General features: G+C 30.5%; 1 protein-coding gene across 1 annotated transcript in view; it reads left to right on the top strand.

The window, feature by feature from the left end:
- LRRIQ1 (leucine rich repeats and IQ motif containing 1) overlaps positions 1-15,220 on the top strand; it is a 184,738-nt gene that overhangs the window by 38,475 nt on the left and 131,043 nt on the right. The window contains exons 10-12 of the mRNA XM_007165929.3: positions 7,740-7,933; positions 8,455-8,582; positions 13,527-13,600. Coding sequence (XP_007165991.3) covers positions 7,740-7,933; positions 8,455-8,582; positions 13,527-13,600 — 396 coding nt within the window. The remainder of the gene's footprint in view (positions 1-7,739; positions 7,934-8,454; positions 8,583-13,526; positions 13,601-15,220) is intronic.

The raw sequence follows: 15,220 nt of genomic DNA, 5'->3' as shown, positions 1-15,220 counted from the left end.
TCTGTGATATTCCTTTCACCTGAAGAATATGCATACACACACACACACACACACACATCTCTGTTGATGTATTTTGAGATATATACTTACCATTTGGCATGCATTTTCTGCGTTGTGAATGGATTTTATTTTATTATAGCTTTCCTTGCCTAGGGTGATGTGCAACAACCTAATTGTTGATTCTTGGAAGAAAATTTCTTTTTCCCCTTTTAAGATTTTTGTTTTTTGCCCATTGTTTTCATCAGTTTACTCTGATATTTCTACTGTGGTTACCTTAGTATTCACCCTGCTTGAATTCATTGTGCCTCTTAAATCAGTGGCTTGGCATCTTTATTCAGTGTTGAAAAATTCTGAGCTACCTACTTACCTATAGATCTAGATCCAGATATATATTCCCTCTATATTCTATAATCCACTTATGCTTTTATAATTCTCTTACATTTCTTTTGCATCTCTATGCATCATTTTGGGTGTTTTCTTGTGACTCAAATTATGGTTCACTAATTCTCTCTTCAGCTGTGTCTAATATAATGTCCAATCCATTCATGAAGGTCTTGTTTGTAGTTGTAGATTTTCAAGTTTAGAACTTTTATTTGCTTCTTTTATTTAGCATTCAATTCACATTTTTATAGTATCTAATATGTAAGTTTCCAATTTTAATGTTTTAATATGTTCAACAAAGTTTTGTTAATTTCTGTGTCTGGTAACTTCATTTTCTGGATACCCTGTGGATAGTTTCTATTATCTGTTCTCTTGATTTTTGTTCACATGATGTTTTTCCTTACTTAGTGTTTTGTCATTTTACAGTCAGCAAATACTAAGAAAAACAAAACTATAGAATCAATTTGAGGCTATGATGTTATTATTTTCCTCCAGAGGTCTTTATTGTTTAAAACTACAAGCATTAGTGATCTCTGTGCAGCTAAATCCATGTTTTGCTATTGATATTATTTAAAGCTTGACTTCAGTACCTTGGGAGCTATTCCATATTTGGATTAATGTGTAGCACATGGAGGTCCAACCAAAAGTAAGGTAAGGATTTGTTAGGCCTCTTTTGCTGAGGAGAGCTCTGGAGCCCAAATTTTGACCCCCTGATGCTGCAAGCTTTCCTTTCTCAGAATTAATAGATATATTGAATAATGTGTTCACCTCATTTCTTCTGGAACTTAATCCTCATATTCTATAATACCATTTTAGTTCTTAAATGCCTTCAGCAGCTATGTTTATATTTGTTTTCTCATTACCTAGTCCATCGTTACTGTAAACAGAAAGCCTTTGCTACATTTTCTATTTTCCCCTTCTCTTGTCTTCTTTTGACTTATTTGGTATTTTCCCCCTCATTTCCTCTTTTGTCTCAATCTTTTGATAGTTATATACTTTATTTAGTGGTCACCATAGAAATTATAAAATATACTCAATTTATCTCAAGTTAATTGATATCTTTACCTCAAATTTCCTGACTTATATGAGTTTGTTTTTCAGGATTTTAAATGTATTTTTATTTAACTCTTCAAGCTATACATTATGGTTATTTTATACAGTCAAAGTTTGATCATATTTGCCCATATTTATTGCTTTTATGCCTGTTACTCTTTTTTCATTTAAGATCTTGGATCACTCTCCTTCTTCCTGATATAGATCCTTTAAAATTTCCTCTAGTAAAAGAACTAGTTTGTGGAAGATAATTTTTCTGTAAATGTGCTTACTTAACATTCATTGTTAAATCATAATTTAACTGGATGTATTTTTCTAAATTGAAGTTTATTTTCTTTCAGTAATTCGTAAATATCATTCCGTTACTTTTTTACTTTCACTGTTGCTTTAAGAAGTCAGCTGTCTGTTAAATTTCGGAAACTTTGAGGGTATTTTCTGTGTCTTTTCAAGTATTTTTTTTCTTGTTATTCCTGTTATGAATTTTTATTCTGATGTGTCTAGACATGGATTTCTTTTTAACTCATCCTCTTAGGGTCTGATGCAATTATTGAGTATGTGATTTTCACTTTTAAGTTTTATCTGTTAGCCATTATGTCTTCAAAAAGTTTTTTTCTTCCTCATTTTGTTGAAACGCTACACATATATTAGATTTTCTGACTCTTGCCTCCATATTTCCTATATTCTATCTTTCTGTCTTTTTTTGCTGCCTCTAGTTACTTTCTATATACCTATATTCCAGTGATAAATTCTGACTTGCTGTTAATCCTGGTCATTGAGTTTTTAATTTGAATTAATTCTGATTTTCATGTGGGTCTGGTTTTGCTTGGATTTGTTATTTCTGCTAACTCTTACTTATGGCATCTTATTTCTCTGTGTTTTTCATGTGATTTTTTTTTTTCATCACCTGTTTATTTCCCTTGGAATTTTTAAGCTTTGTGATTATTCCTATTTATGAGATTAAAGTTTGTTCTTTAGAGATTTTTCAGATGCCAAAGGACACAAACAATCTAGAATCATTTGTGCTACATTTTTGGTGGAAGTTTTCTGATCACCATGAGAGTGAATTTGAGTCGTAAACCTATGGGAGAGTCAGCTTGTATTTATTATCTTAAAGGAGGATTTTTTTCCCCCTCTTACTGAGATTTGAGATAGATAGTTTAATTTCCTGTCTTCAGTTGGGTATAGCTGATTGGGGTCTAGGTTTACTTGGAATTGCCTGTCATACTTGCCTCCTATTGGTGAATTTTAAGTTTTGTTTCCTCAAACTGTGAGGCTATAGAAATTGATCTTCATATTCACCAGCTTTAACAAGTTTTCTCTCATTGAAAACTGGCTTTACTGTTCTGCTGGCTTCTCTTTGCCTACCATATCTATTTAGATTTTGGACTAAGAATTCTTTGCTTTCTTAACAACTCATTTGGAAACATTTAAAAAATGTAATTACTGTTTTTAGTTATTTTCAGGGGTAAAAATCACAGTATCTGAGCAGAAATTTCTGGAAATGGAATTTTGTATTTTTTTCTAAGTAACTTTTAATCTAATCTACACAATTAATATACGCTTATTGTCTATAAATTATAATGTGAAATGATAAAATAATAAGCCATATTCCCACCATCCAGATATAGCCAGTATTGGTGAGCTTTCCAGATTGTTTTCTATCCATTTTAAAAATCACTACTGTAATATTGTTTTGTAATTAACTTTATTCACTTAATAAATTGTGAATAATTGTACATGTCGTAATTTTAAAAAAATATTCTAGTTGAATTTATCAAGTAAATGATACTTTAGCAGAGATTCTGTCTATATCTTTTTTCTATTTCTATGAGGACACAACACAATCTTAGGACTTGTAGAACGAGTTATGACTTTTATATTACAAGTAAAGCTATTTTTGCAAAAAACAGATTTTCATATTTCTTGTAGAAATGTGGAAACTATAAAAGCTTTACATGTGTTAACAGAGAAGATACTTCATGCCTATTATTTCAGGAAAGTAGAGAATATTGTCACATATAACTATTAAGAAAATAAAACTCTAATAAGCGTAGCTAACACCTGAATAGAAATTCAAAACTCTTTGAGGAATAACAAATATAAAATGGTGAGCAAAATGTCCTCCTTTATGAAGGAGGAATATTTATGAAAAAATGTGATCAAAATAAGAAATCACTTGAATGAACATGATCTGTAACAATTCAGACAATGATGCCTACTTTTTCTATATAAATAAATGTACTTAGGGTACAGTTTAGTTAAAGAAGGTTTAGATAATTAGTTAAGTAAAGTTTAATTAAACATGAGAAAAAGCTTAATAATACCTGTGATTATTAGAGTATACATAAAGAGATGTGCTCTAGGCATAATTTTATATTCTAATAGTAAAGTAACAGTTAACTTTTTAGTACTTCTTTTGAGATGATGCAGTCAAAACTTTATCACTACTGAAGTAGAATATCAACTTGAACTTTTTAAAAGTACAGTGATTTATAAAGTAATCAATTGTTGAAATATATGAAGGTATTATAGAATAATCTTATGGTGATCAAAAATCATACACACATGAATTACTGGTTGGAAACATTCATTTTCAGCAAATTTTCCTACAATTTACTAAGATGGGACATATTTAAAAGCTCATGAAAACATTGCTAAGCAATAGAGCAGGAAATTATATGAAAGTGTTTTGATTTCAAAATTTTAGACTATCTATTAGCTTCCTCATGCTACAAATGATAAAATTATCTCATTTACAATTCCATCTCCCCCTAATAATTTTGTCAGTTATAATATTTTTGTTGTTCAGTGATTTATAAAAAGATGTGCTTTGATTAATCTATTTTAGGCAATACTAACTCCTCTATAAGAAAATAGAATAAATTAGGATATTTACACTTTTTCCAATCTTCTTTTCCCATCACAATTTTTGTTTTTCACATCAGGATTTATGACATCAAATCAGGATTTATGACTCTATCTTATCTCCTCTAGCAGCATTAGATCTGTATGAAAATGGGTCAATACCAGTCTTTTTTATGACAAACTGCTTCTTTCATCTTCTGCTTGTCTGGATTACATAGTTCATTAACTCTTTTTACATCTTATTTTTCAAAGAAGGACTAGTGGATGCTATATTCCCTGAATTCTTTCACATTCAAGAGTATCTGTCAGTTGCCTTCATACTTGAATGAAAATATAGCTGTGCATTCTATTTTTAGGTCACATTTTCACTTTGTACTTCATGGACATTGCTTTGTTGCATTTTGATATTGTGTGTTGCTGTGGTTAACTAGAGGCTAACTTGATTTTACTCCCCCAAAACTGGTTTCTGTCCAGATACCTGAATAACATTTTCTTTGTCCTTGATTAATAAATTTAGCAAGACGTCTTATTGTCAGTAAACCCACATAAGTTTTTTCGTGGAATACAATGTCCTTTTCAAACTATAGATTGTTATTTCTTCATTTCTGAAAATTTTTGTTTTTTATATATTCGAAAACTTTTTTGGCTTGGTTCTATTTTTCAATCATGGATGATCCATATTTTGATTGACTTTATCTGTTATGTCTATTTTTATTTAATTAATGTAATCTGTGCTGCTTTATCTTCTGCTTCTTCACATTTTGTTCTCAGTGCGATTATCTCTTCTTGTGAGCAACTCAATCTTTAGCTCTCTGTCCTGTACAACATTTTTTCTAAATCATTTATTAGTTCTATCATGGTGTTATTTTGGTCCATTTGTTTACCTACATCTGTTATTTTAGTATCTTTGAATTCTTGTTACATTAAATTTCTGTAACTGTTCTTCCCTAGCCCAAAACATTTTCAACATATTTTCTTCTTTCTCATGTTTTCTTCAGAATAGGATCCTTACTATATTAGTTATATACTTTGGTGAAGCAGAGTACCCCCAAATTTAGCAATTTAAAACCACAGACATTTATTACCTCCTATTTTCTGTGGATCAGGTATCTGGAATTGCCTTAGTTGGTGGTTCTGGCTCAGGGTCCCTCTTGAGGTTGCAATGAAGCTGTCAAACAGGACTGCCATCATATCAAGGCTCAGTGAGGCTGAAAGATCTACTTTCCATCTCACTTTTTCCTTTAAACCTTTGATCTTAAAATCTAAGAGGTATGCCCCCCTGTCTATGTACAGTGTTCCCACACTTTGGCTATCTAACAAACCCTTCTGATGGATGACAGCATCAGGTTTTCTCATTTTTCTTCAGTTCAATAACCATTTGATGATGGTGGTGGTCAGGAATAAATACAGAATAACAGTTCTATTCAGTACTTGCTCTGATTTTTTTCAAATATATTGTTTTAAAAAATATTATACAAGAAGTACATTCTCATTTAAAAAATTTAAAAATAGAGAAGTATACAATGTAAGCAGTGAAACTTTCTCTCTCTGCTTACCCCGTTCTCTTTCTTATTTTGCAGGAGTAGCCACTGTTCACAGTTGCTTACAAATCAATCCAGACCTTGTTCTACGCAATACAATTAATAGATGTGTAGATTGAAAGTCAGGTATATTCAATAGCTAAAAGCCTATGTATGCAACTTAGGTTTTACATACAGTAGTACATCATGGGCATACTTCTATGTCAGACTACTTCATATTGAAGATTATACATATTCATTTGATAGATACTCCATAATTTATTTAACTATTCACTACTGATGGACATTTAACTTTTCTCCATTTCTTTGTTTAAATAATATGGCAAGGAATTTCTCTATATATTACTTCATAGTTGTGTGTATGTGTGTGTGTTAATATATAATGGATTCCTAGAACTAGAAATGCTCAAAGATTCCTTAGTATCTGAGGCTTGAAATCATGATAATTTCGCTAGATTGGAATCTCTGATAGATTGTTGAATAGATAAGTGTAACTTCTCTGTATATTGATTGAGAATCATGGTGTCTTAATATCTGAAGTTAGCTGATAAGCTTTATTTAATTCTTCCTAGCCTAACATGTCACACACACTGATAGTTGTTTCTTACATATGTAGGTAGCCCTAAGGTGGAAACACATGTGGCATGTTCGAGGGAACAGCCAGGAGGTCAGCATGTTAGAATGAACCAAGAGAAGGGGACAGTAGCGGAGGATGAGTTCAGAGATAAGGCTTCCATTTTAAGGACTTTGGAGGATCTTCTCTCCATTGTCAAATATCTAAAAAGTAGTCTACACTCGCTGTCTTCACTTCCACTGCGCTGTGGCTTTCATCCTGTTTACTCCGTGGATGCCTCTAGCAAAAGTCTTCGGCTGCTTCACTACTTGTCAAGCAGTGGCCTCTTCATACTCCTTTTCCCACTCTGGCTCACACTGTTGACCGTATATAATTTAGTGTAAATAAAAATGCCTTTGATAATTGTAAAATGTACCTTTACTAATCACTCCCATCATCACAGAATCTCATCTGCCTTTTCCTCTCCCAATTGTTCTGCTTTATGTGCTATTTCCTTTTATTTTTAGCTTTTCTGGCAAATCTTTTACCTTTCTTCAGCGTGTAACCTAATATTACACAGGGTAGTAACTACAGAGAACATATGTAGTCCAATATTCAATCTAAATAAAATTTTCTAGATTTTTAATATCTTCCATGAAATTTTTACAGACTTCCTCAGCATCTCTTTCCAGTGCTATGATGACTTATTTAAACAACCTTCTCAGTTTTTTCTTTATGGCCACTGAGCTATAGTCTAAGGCTCCTCTGATAGTTTTTAGATTGGAATCATATTGATTTTAAGTTTATCTGGGTAAAAAGGAGGCCACTTGTGACAATCTTATAATACCAGAAGAATATACTAATATTTTATTGATTTTAATACAGTTGCACCTACTTTATCTGTGAATCTAAGGTAGATATTTCAATGGTAGAAAAATTGCATTGTGCAATCACATTCTGTAATTACATTCTGCAACAACCTTAACCAAGCATTGATATTTCAAAGACCCTGGAATTGAATTGAAAACTGTTATTTTTTCAATGATTCCTCCCTCTCCCTTGTTCCATTGTCAATTGAAAATAAAACATCCAATGCCCAATGTATGACTTCTAGGATTTTGTTCAATTTTGAAGTGATATATAATTGTCATTCAAAAATACGTCTCTTAGGCACGAGTTTAAATAATAATACATTTTACACTTACACATTTTTCACCAGGAAATTGGGCTAAGTCTTGTAATTAGGAATATTGGAAATAAAAAGATGCATTTATTTAGAAAAAAATTGAAACTCTAGAGTCTGGAAGAATGTATGATAAAGTGATCATGGAAATTTTTTCTTCCAGGTGGCTTAGAATCGTTGAAAAATCTTCAGCAACTAATTATGGACCATAATCAGTTAATTAGTACAAAAGGTCTTTGTGATACGCCTACCATTATATACCTGGATTGCTCGCATAATCATCTTACTGAAGTTGAGGGCATTGAAAACTGTGGATTGCTCCAAATACTGAAGTTACAGGGAAATTATCTAAGTGAGGTAATTGCTTTGAATTAATTGATTTCTGTGATTAACACAGCATTTTTCTTTTGCTAGAAATATCAATCATACATTTTAAAAGCAGTTTTAACTTTTATTCTTTTTACTTATCAGCTGTATTTGATTTCCAGTTTAAACTATTATATACTTTTCACTATTTAAAAAATGTTCAACATAATTACAATATCTTATAAGAAATCTAATTTAACATTAGTTTTTATAATACTAAAATATAATAAATCATAACTTTTCAGTTATGATTCAGTGTGTAAGTGGGACCAAGTTTATCTGAAATTCTAATTAAAATTTGTCACAAAGTATTAAAAAAATGCTAACTATGAAAATCATTATTGGAAATTTTATTCATACTAAAATTCTCATAATATTATACTTTGATTTATGATATGCTGTTTACCAGAATATGTCTATTGTTAGTTTTGGTAGGTTTTATTGTTTTAAATTTGGCTAAATGACAAAAATATTTTGCTTAATATAAGCTAATAACCCAAATTTAAATATAGCTTCCATCCTTGGAGAATCATGTTCTTCTAAGAGAACTGCACTTGGATGATAACAGCATTTCAAGTGTGGAAACATTTTCTTCATATTGGCTGCCTTTACTACAAATCCTGAGTATCTCTCAAAACAGGTAAAAATATAATTTCCTTAATTAAGCTTAAATGCAGTGAATGATTAACATAAATGTGTGATCTTCAGAATAAGTAGAAAAGCTGTTAGGTTTTTCCAGTAATTCAAGGAATGCACACTACAATAAATTGGACATAAATTATAAATATAACTTCATAGAATTAAAAAAATTAAAGTGTATTGACGTATCCTCAAATTTTAGTAGAATTTTAATTGTCACTTATCTTACTCATTTTGTTTCTTCTCAAAAATGTACTTATGGAAATCTCTCAGGGCAGGTTTGTTTATATTTGTAAAGATATAGTTCTTGGAAAATACAGGAGGTAGTTAATTTAATTTAGAAGGATGTCTCATTCTCTCAAATGGTACTTATTAAGTCCTGGAAGAAAGATTTTTAATCTGCTCTCAACTTGCATGTCTTTTTGTAACTGTTAAGATTGATTTAAATTTGATTTCCCTAAGGATATAAAGTAACACTTAAAAAAAAATACCTTAACATTAAGTCGAGATTGGTACCTGCCACAGAAGATCCATTTTAAACCACCAAACATCTGGATCTTTGCAGAGAATAACTGTCTAAAACCAAAACAGGAGCACAATGTGTGTACGTCTCCCTCTGTTTAATATTTCATTGAGACCTATTCACCCTAATATGATTAATTTGTTCATCAAAGGCACAAGGAGTAGGGGAAAGGAACTATCTTTAACAAGAAGTTGCTTCTGTGAGTTGTACAATTCTTGCAAAACAAGTGAACAAGACAACTCAATGTTAATATATATGTACCTGTCCCCTCCCAAACATAGTTTTCTCTCAATCTCTGTCACAATAGTGCTCATCGTTTGAGCATATATGTCCTAAATGATTTAACTTCCACCTATTAAACTATTCTACTATTTGACAGATCAAAAACTGAATCTGTATTTTAAAATTCCCTCAAATTATTTTAATCACATCTAAAATATGAAAGTTGATTTGTCTTTAAAAGGATATTTACCCCGAACAGCACTGTCAGATAATACTATTTAAGTAATTTGGGCCATCACAAACTTATTGGATCTTTTCACAATATTTTTCAGGTAAGAAATACAATTTCAATAGAAATACTCAGCTATGCTTTGGACATATGAAGTAAATCACTCAGTAATTGACATATCTAGTATATTTTATAGAACTAGATCTCAAGCCACATTGATAAGCATAATAATCTTTAAAGAATTTAGAAAATATTTAAATCAAGAACATCTTTTGAGAAATAATGCCTTTATTTCTTTGGACAATTTAAGTCATCAAAGAAATATTCTGCTTTTAAAAATTAAAATTAACACTAGCTGATAGACTTTTACCCTATCAATATGCTGTGCCTTGTTTCTCATATCAACCTGATATGACCAGGAATTTTATAATAAACTGGACTATTAAAAAAATTTTAGAGTTGATAACAATAACTGGGTTACTTAAACCAAATAATCCGTATTTATAATTTTGTTTGTTTAGCTTTATAACATTTGGATATTGAGGTGGTGTTTGCCATTTTAGGGGATACAAAACTGAGTACCATATGTCCTGACCCTCAAAAAAACTCTTAGATGTAAAATAACAATTTGTTGAACTTAGCTATATAAAAAGTGGTGAAATTATTATATAATATATGCTATATTGAATTTTTAATAATATTGTCACTTATATTTGAAGATATTTTTAATGGGTCTCTCAAAGCTCTTTGCACAAGTAACCTCCTACCATTTCCAGGAGGATGAAAGAATAAGTCCTGAGGACACCAGGGAAATGTGATTGATAGAAATGAACATATAGAGTAGTGAAATTATTTCCTAAAATCGTAGTGAAAAATTATCTTCAAACTTGGGATTTTTCACCATAAGCTAATATCATTAACTGTAGAAATTACCTATTTTACATTAAGCTTTTACATGTGCATTGACTTTTTAAGAACTCTTTTAAGTTTGATAAAACTCAGGGTCAACAGATCTGGGTTTGAATTCTGAATCTACAACTTATCTGTCAGTTGGCACTGATTAACTCTTTTCTCACTACCTGATCCTCAGTTTTTTCACTTGTAAAAGGGGTGGTAACACGTACCTTATCTATTTTATGGGATTTTAATGATTACCCAAAAGGAAAATGTATGTCAATATATTTTGAAAACCTGAGAAGAATTTTATAAATGTGATATTTGGATTTGTGTGTGGTATGTCTTTTAAATTGTATGTGTTTTTCTTTTAATTTTTAATAAATATTTTCATCACGAGGAAGAAATTATGTGCCCATATGCTTTTTTCCAACAAATGAAATACATATAAAGAATGATACTTAGTACATATTGTTTGAAATACGTGTTTCATCCTGACTTCTGTTTTAAATTTTCATTAGGACATGTGACTGTTTTAAGTTTTTCTCAGCGGAGTTCTAACTGGAAGACTTTCCAGCTTCATAAGGCTTTCTACTTCCAGTGAGACTCTAAGTAGGAGCAGAAAGTGGAAACTATTACCCATTGGCTGCTCATTGTACAAATCTTTTGCTTTTTGTCGTCTTTGAAATTTATATCTTTTTTATGCCCAGGGCTAATGTGACAAGGTCAAATGGTATTAGGTTTTCACTAATGTCCTTTGTCTTTCTGGTTTGAATTTTCTTAGAAAAAATATACACAGAATGTCAGTAAAAGGAAAAGTTCTAGAGGTTAAAATAAAAACGATTCTACTATTAGGTTTCTACCATCCTAATGGTGAATAAATAGCCAGTTTTCTTGATTAAAATTTCCAAAAAGGAACATGATTCTAAAAGCATGGTTATCTGAAAAGACAAAATTTCGATATTATGAAAAATATGTGGTCAAACCAAATATTTCTTCACCTGAAGAAACACTTTATTTTTGCAAAGGGAATTTTTATTTTTAATTCTAAAACTTTATTGGTTATTTTTAGTTAATGTCTTCATATAACCTATATGTTACCAAATATTGCCATATAACTTATTGGTTAAAAACATGAGATATTCTGAAAAAAGAGAAAAGCTCATTATCTATTAATCTTTCAAAATCCTTTTAGTAGGAGGGTAAAGATTTAGCATTAGAAATATACTAACGGTAAAAAAGAAATAAGAATTTTCTTTTAATAAATACATTTATTATCATTGTATTTTCACTTAAATAACTTAAATTTCTTACTTGTAGTAATGATCTAGAATGCATGAATAGGAAATGTCATAAAATTAGGACTTGAATACACTAATTACGTATTGACAAAGTTTTAAGTTTCTTTTTCTGTGTACATGTGACATTTCAGTAAATTTTTTATTAAAGAGTGTGTGTACAAATAATGAACTGTATATGCAAACGTAATGACCAATATTTGATCACTTTTTCTTTTATTACCTTGGATTTTTCCCCTTTAAATTGTTTTTAAGAAGCAGTGTTGTATAGGTAGTGTAAATAGTAATATTGTACTTAGGATTGGCTACAATCAGAGAGGTCTTCCAGACTCCTTATTTAGTCTATTTTATCATCAGTAGCATCTTCTGTCTCTCTTCTAATGCAGAACAGGATAATACAAGAGAGGAGTTAATGTCAGTACAAGGTTGGCTTCGTGCCATGAGGCTTCCAGTCACAGTATTATCCTGTAAGCTTCTGATCTTAGAATAATAGTACGTTTTTTTTTCCTACCATGGCAGGGTGTTGGTAGAAATAAAGATGTAAAAAATCTCTGCCAGGTAAACTGGAGGGACAATATAAAAAAAACCAAGAAAGTAGAAGTGGAAACTAATGCATACTTCTTTTTCTTTTTTGTACCAGAAATACTCATTTAGTGGAAGTATATTTTGAATATACATGGATCTTCAACATTTATAGAGGGGATTAGTTCAGAAGACTTTTGTATTTGTGATGAGAATATATTTTAGACAAAGTATTTTTTATCTTGTTTAAAGATTTAGATGAACTAGCTTAATTTTTATTGCCAAATAGCTAGGGTAATGTGATATTATGTAACAAAGTAAGTGTAAACTTGTCTTAGGTGGAAATGTAAATCAAACTAAAATTAATTTTCCCTTCATAGCTTTTGTTACCAATACAGTGAATATTTTCAGTATCACTTATGTTCCTTGTTTGAATATGAGGTATTAATGACAATTGTATCTTAGAAAATGATAGAAACTTTTAAAAGTAGGAGATAAGTTTATTATTATTAGAATTTGAACATGCTTGTTTTAATAATGAGTATTAATTTTTAAAATTAGTATATTTCTGCCAAATTTAAGTCTATTCTATCAATAGAAAACAGTTTCTATTATGTGTTCCTTAAATGCATATTTCCAATTTAAAAATAACCCCAGTGTAACCTTGTGCACTTACAGGACTTATAATACTTTTAATCTAGTAAACGAAACCTTTTTAAAATTAGAAACAAAACTAGTGACTCTAATTAAAGTTATATTGTTAGAAAGTAAAAATACATATTTTTTATGTTTTTACCTCTTAATGGTTTGTTAAATGTTTGAGCCAGAAAAAAAATACATAGAAAATATGAATTCTATGTAAATTTGGCCATATGCAAAGATAAAACAAAACAATAACAACAAAAAACCCATTTATTTTTATTTAAATACCAAGTACACATTAAGCTTCATGATAATTATGATTGATACTAGCAATTCCATGATAACTTCTCTTTAGAAATAAATATAAATCTTTCATTATAGAATAAATACTTAGAATCTTATAATTACTGCGTTTTTAATAAGTACTGTTAGTAAAGATTATATTATTGTATTCTATTGTGAAAATGCAATTGTATATAGTTATACATTTCTGCCAAATTTATAATTTATAACATTATATAATTGTGTTATATAAATATATTATTATATAATTACATCAATAATATTAAGAACATTCCAATTTAAAATTTTTATAAATTCCATTTTGGTTTTCAGCTTGACAAAAATCATACCACTTTTTCATTTTGTTTCTTTGGAAAAACTAGATGTCAGCAACAATTGTCTTTCTGGTAAGTTTATAGTAATATGTAAGTGTTTTTTAAATAATAGGCTTTTGAGTTTCTGTTCCAAGTATGGTAAGGCATTGTTTTGGGTAGATGAGTTAATGGCATTTACAAATAACATATCTATACAAAATGGTGTAGAGGAGGAAATATTTCCTCTACCTTCTCAGGCTAAGCCTGAGAATTAAACTGATGTAAGTCAGATAAACAGAAAAAGAGAATACAAGTTTTAATTGTTTTTTTTTTTTTTTTTTACATGTACATGGGAGTTCTCACAAGAAAATAAAGACCCCAAGAAGCAATTAGAGTTGAACTTACATAGTGAGCTGGACAGAGTAGTAAATTGTGAAAATGTGATGAGGCAGAGGGGCTGGGGCTAAGGTAGTTAATTGGATGGAAAAGTGACTAGGAAACAAAGGCTAGTTTAACAGGTTTGTTTGTATACATATCTCTTGGCCTGGACTTCCTGTCCTTGTGATAAGAATGTCCCTTTGCTTCTGGTATAGGTCGAATATCTTTCACATAGGAATTTAATCTCCTGCTTTGAAGAAAAAGAAGGAAGGTCAGAGGGCCCTTGCATCTGCTCTTTTTTAAGTGCCTTTAACTCAAAATAGTCAAAATGCCAGAATGGCGTACTGAGGTGCTGTGTATTCTAAACTCCTTCAAATGTGTGGTGAAATAATTTAATTAAAAAGTTCTCCCCACTTTTAAATTTGGTTATTTGCCTTTTATTGATTTGAATATATTGTTTATATATTCTGGATGAAATTCTTTGTCAGACATGTTTTGTGGATGTTTCTCCCAGTCCCTCTTTTACCTATTAATTTTGTTAATGATATCTTTCGATGAGCAGAAGTTTTCAATTTTGGTGAAACTTTATTATATTTAATAGTTTTTGCTCTCTGTGTCCTTTGTAATATTTTTCTACCTCCAGATTGAGATGATTTTCTATGCTTTCTTACTTTCTTACAAGAAAGTAAGAAGTCTTGTACTTTAAGTTTTTACTTTTAGGTCTGTGATCCACCTCAAATTAATTTTTATGAAAGGTTTGAAGTAGAGGATGAGTTCAGTTTTTAATATGGATATTTAGTTAACCGTTCCAGCAACATTTGTTGAACGAACTATTTTCATCATTGAATGACTTTGATGTCTTTATCAAAAAATTGATTTGCATTTTGCCTATGTTGGGATGTGTCCCTATTAACTGATTTTCTCTTAATGATAAGTCATATTTTCCTATTTCTTTTTATGTCCAATAATTTTTAACTGTATGTTGAACATTGTTCGTAGTACAGTTTGCTGAGTCTGGCTGTTGTTGTCTTCCTTTTAAAGGGTATTAAGTGTAATTCTGGCAGGCAGTTAAAGTATTGGTGGATAATTTTGTTGCTGTCAGCCTTAATTTCATTCCCTCCTAGGACAAGTCATTTTAGTTTTCAACTGTCAGTGCATGTCCCTACCCCAGGGCATTGTCTTCACTCCTAATGTATGGTCTTTCTGGATTTTAGCTGAATCTCTGAGCTATTCAGTTGAGTCTCATCTGACGGGGCTGAAATTCCAATGCCTTTCACTGCTGCATGAACTATAATGTCATCATTCGGCTCTTAGCCTGATAGCAGGTTATCTCTG

This window comes from Balaenoptera acutorostrata, chromosome 11 (assembly GCF_949987535.1).
Source record: "Balaenoptera acutorostrata chromosome 11, mBalAcu1.1, whole genome shotgun sequence".
NCBI classification, from domain to species: domain Eukaryota; kingdom Metazoa; phylum Chordata; class Mammalia; order Artiodactyla; family Balaenopteridae; genus Balaenoptera; species Balaenoptera acutorostrata.
This window is presented reverse-complemented; position numbering and strand designations above follow the sequence as displayed.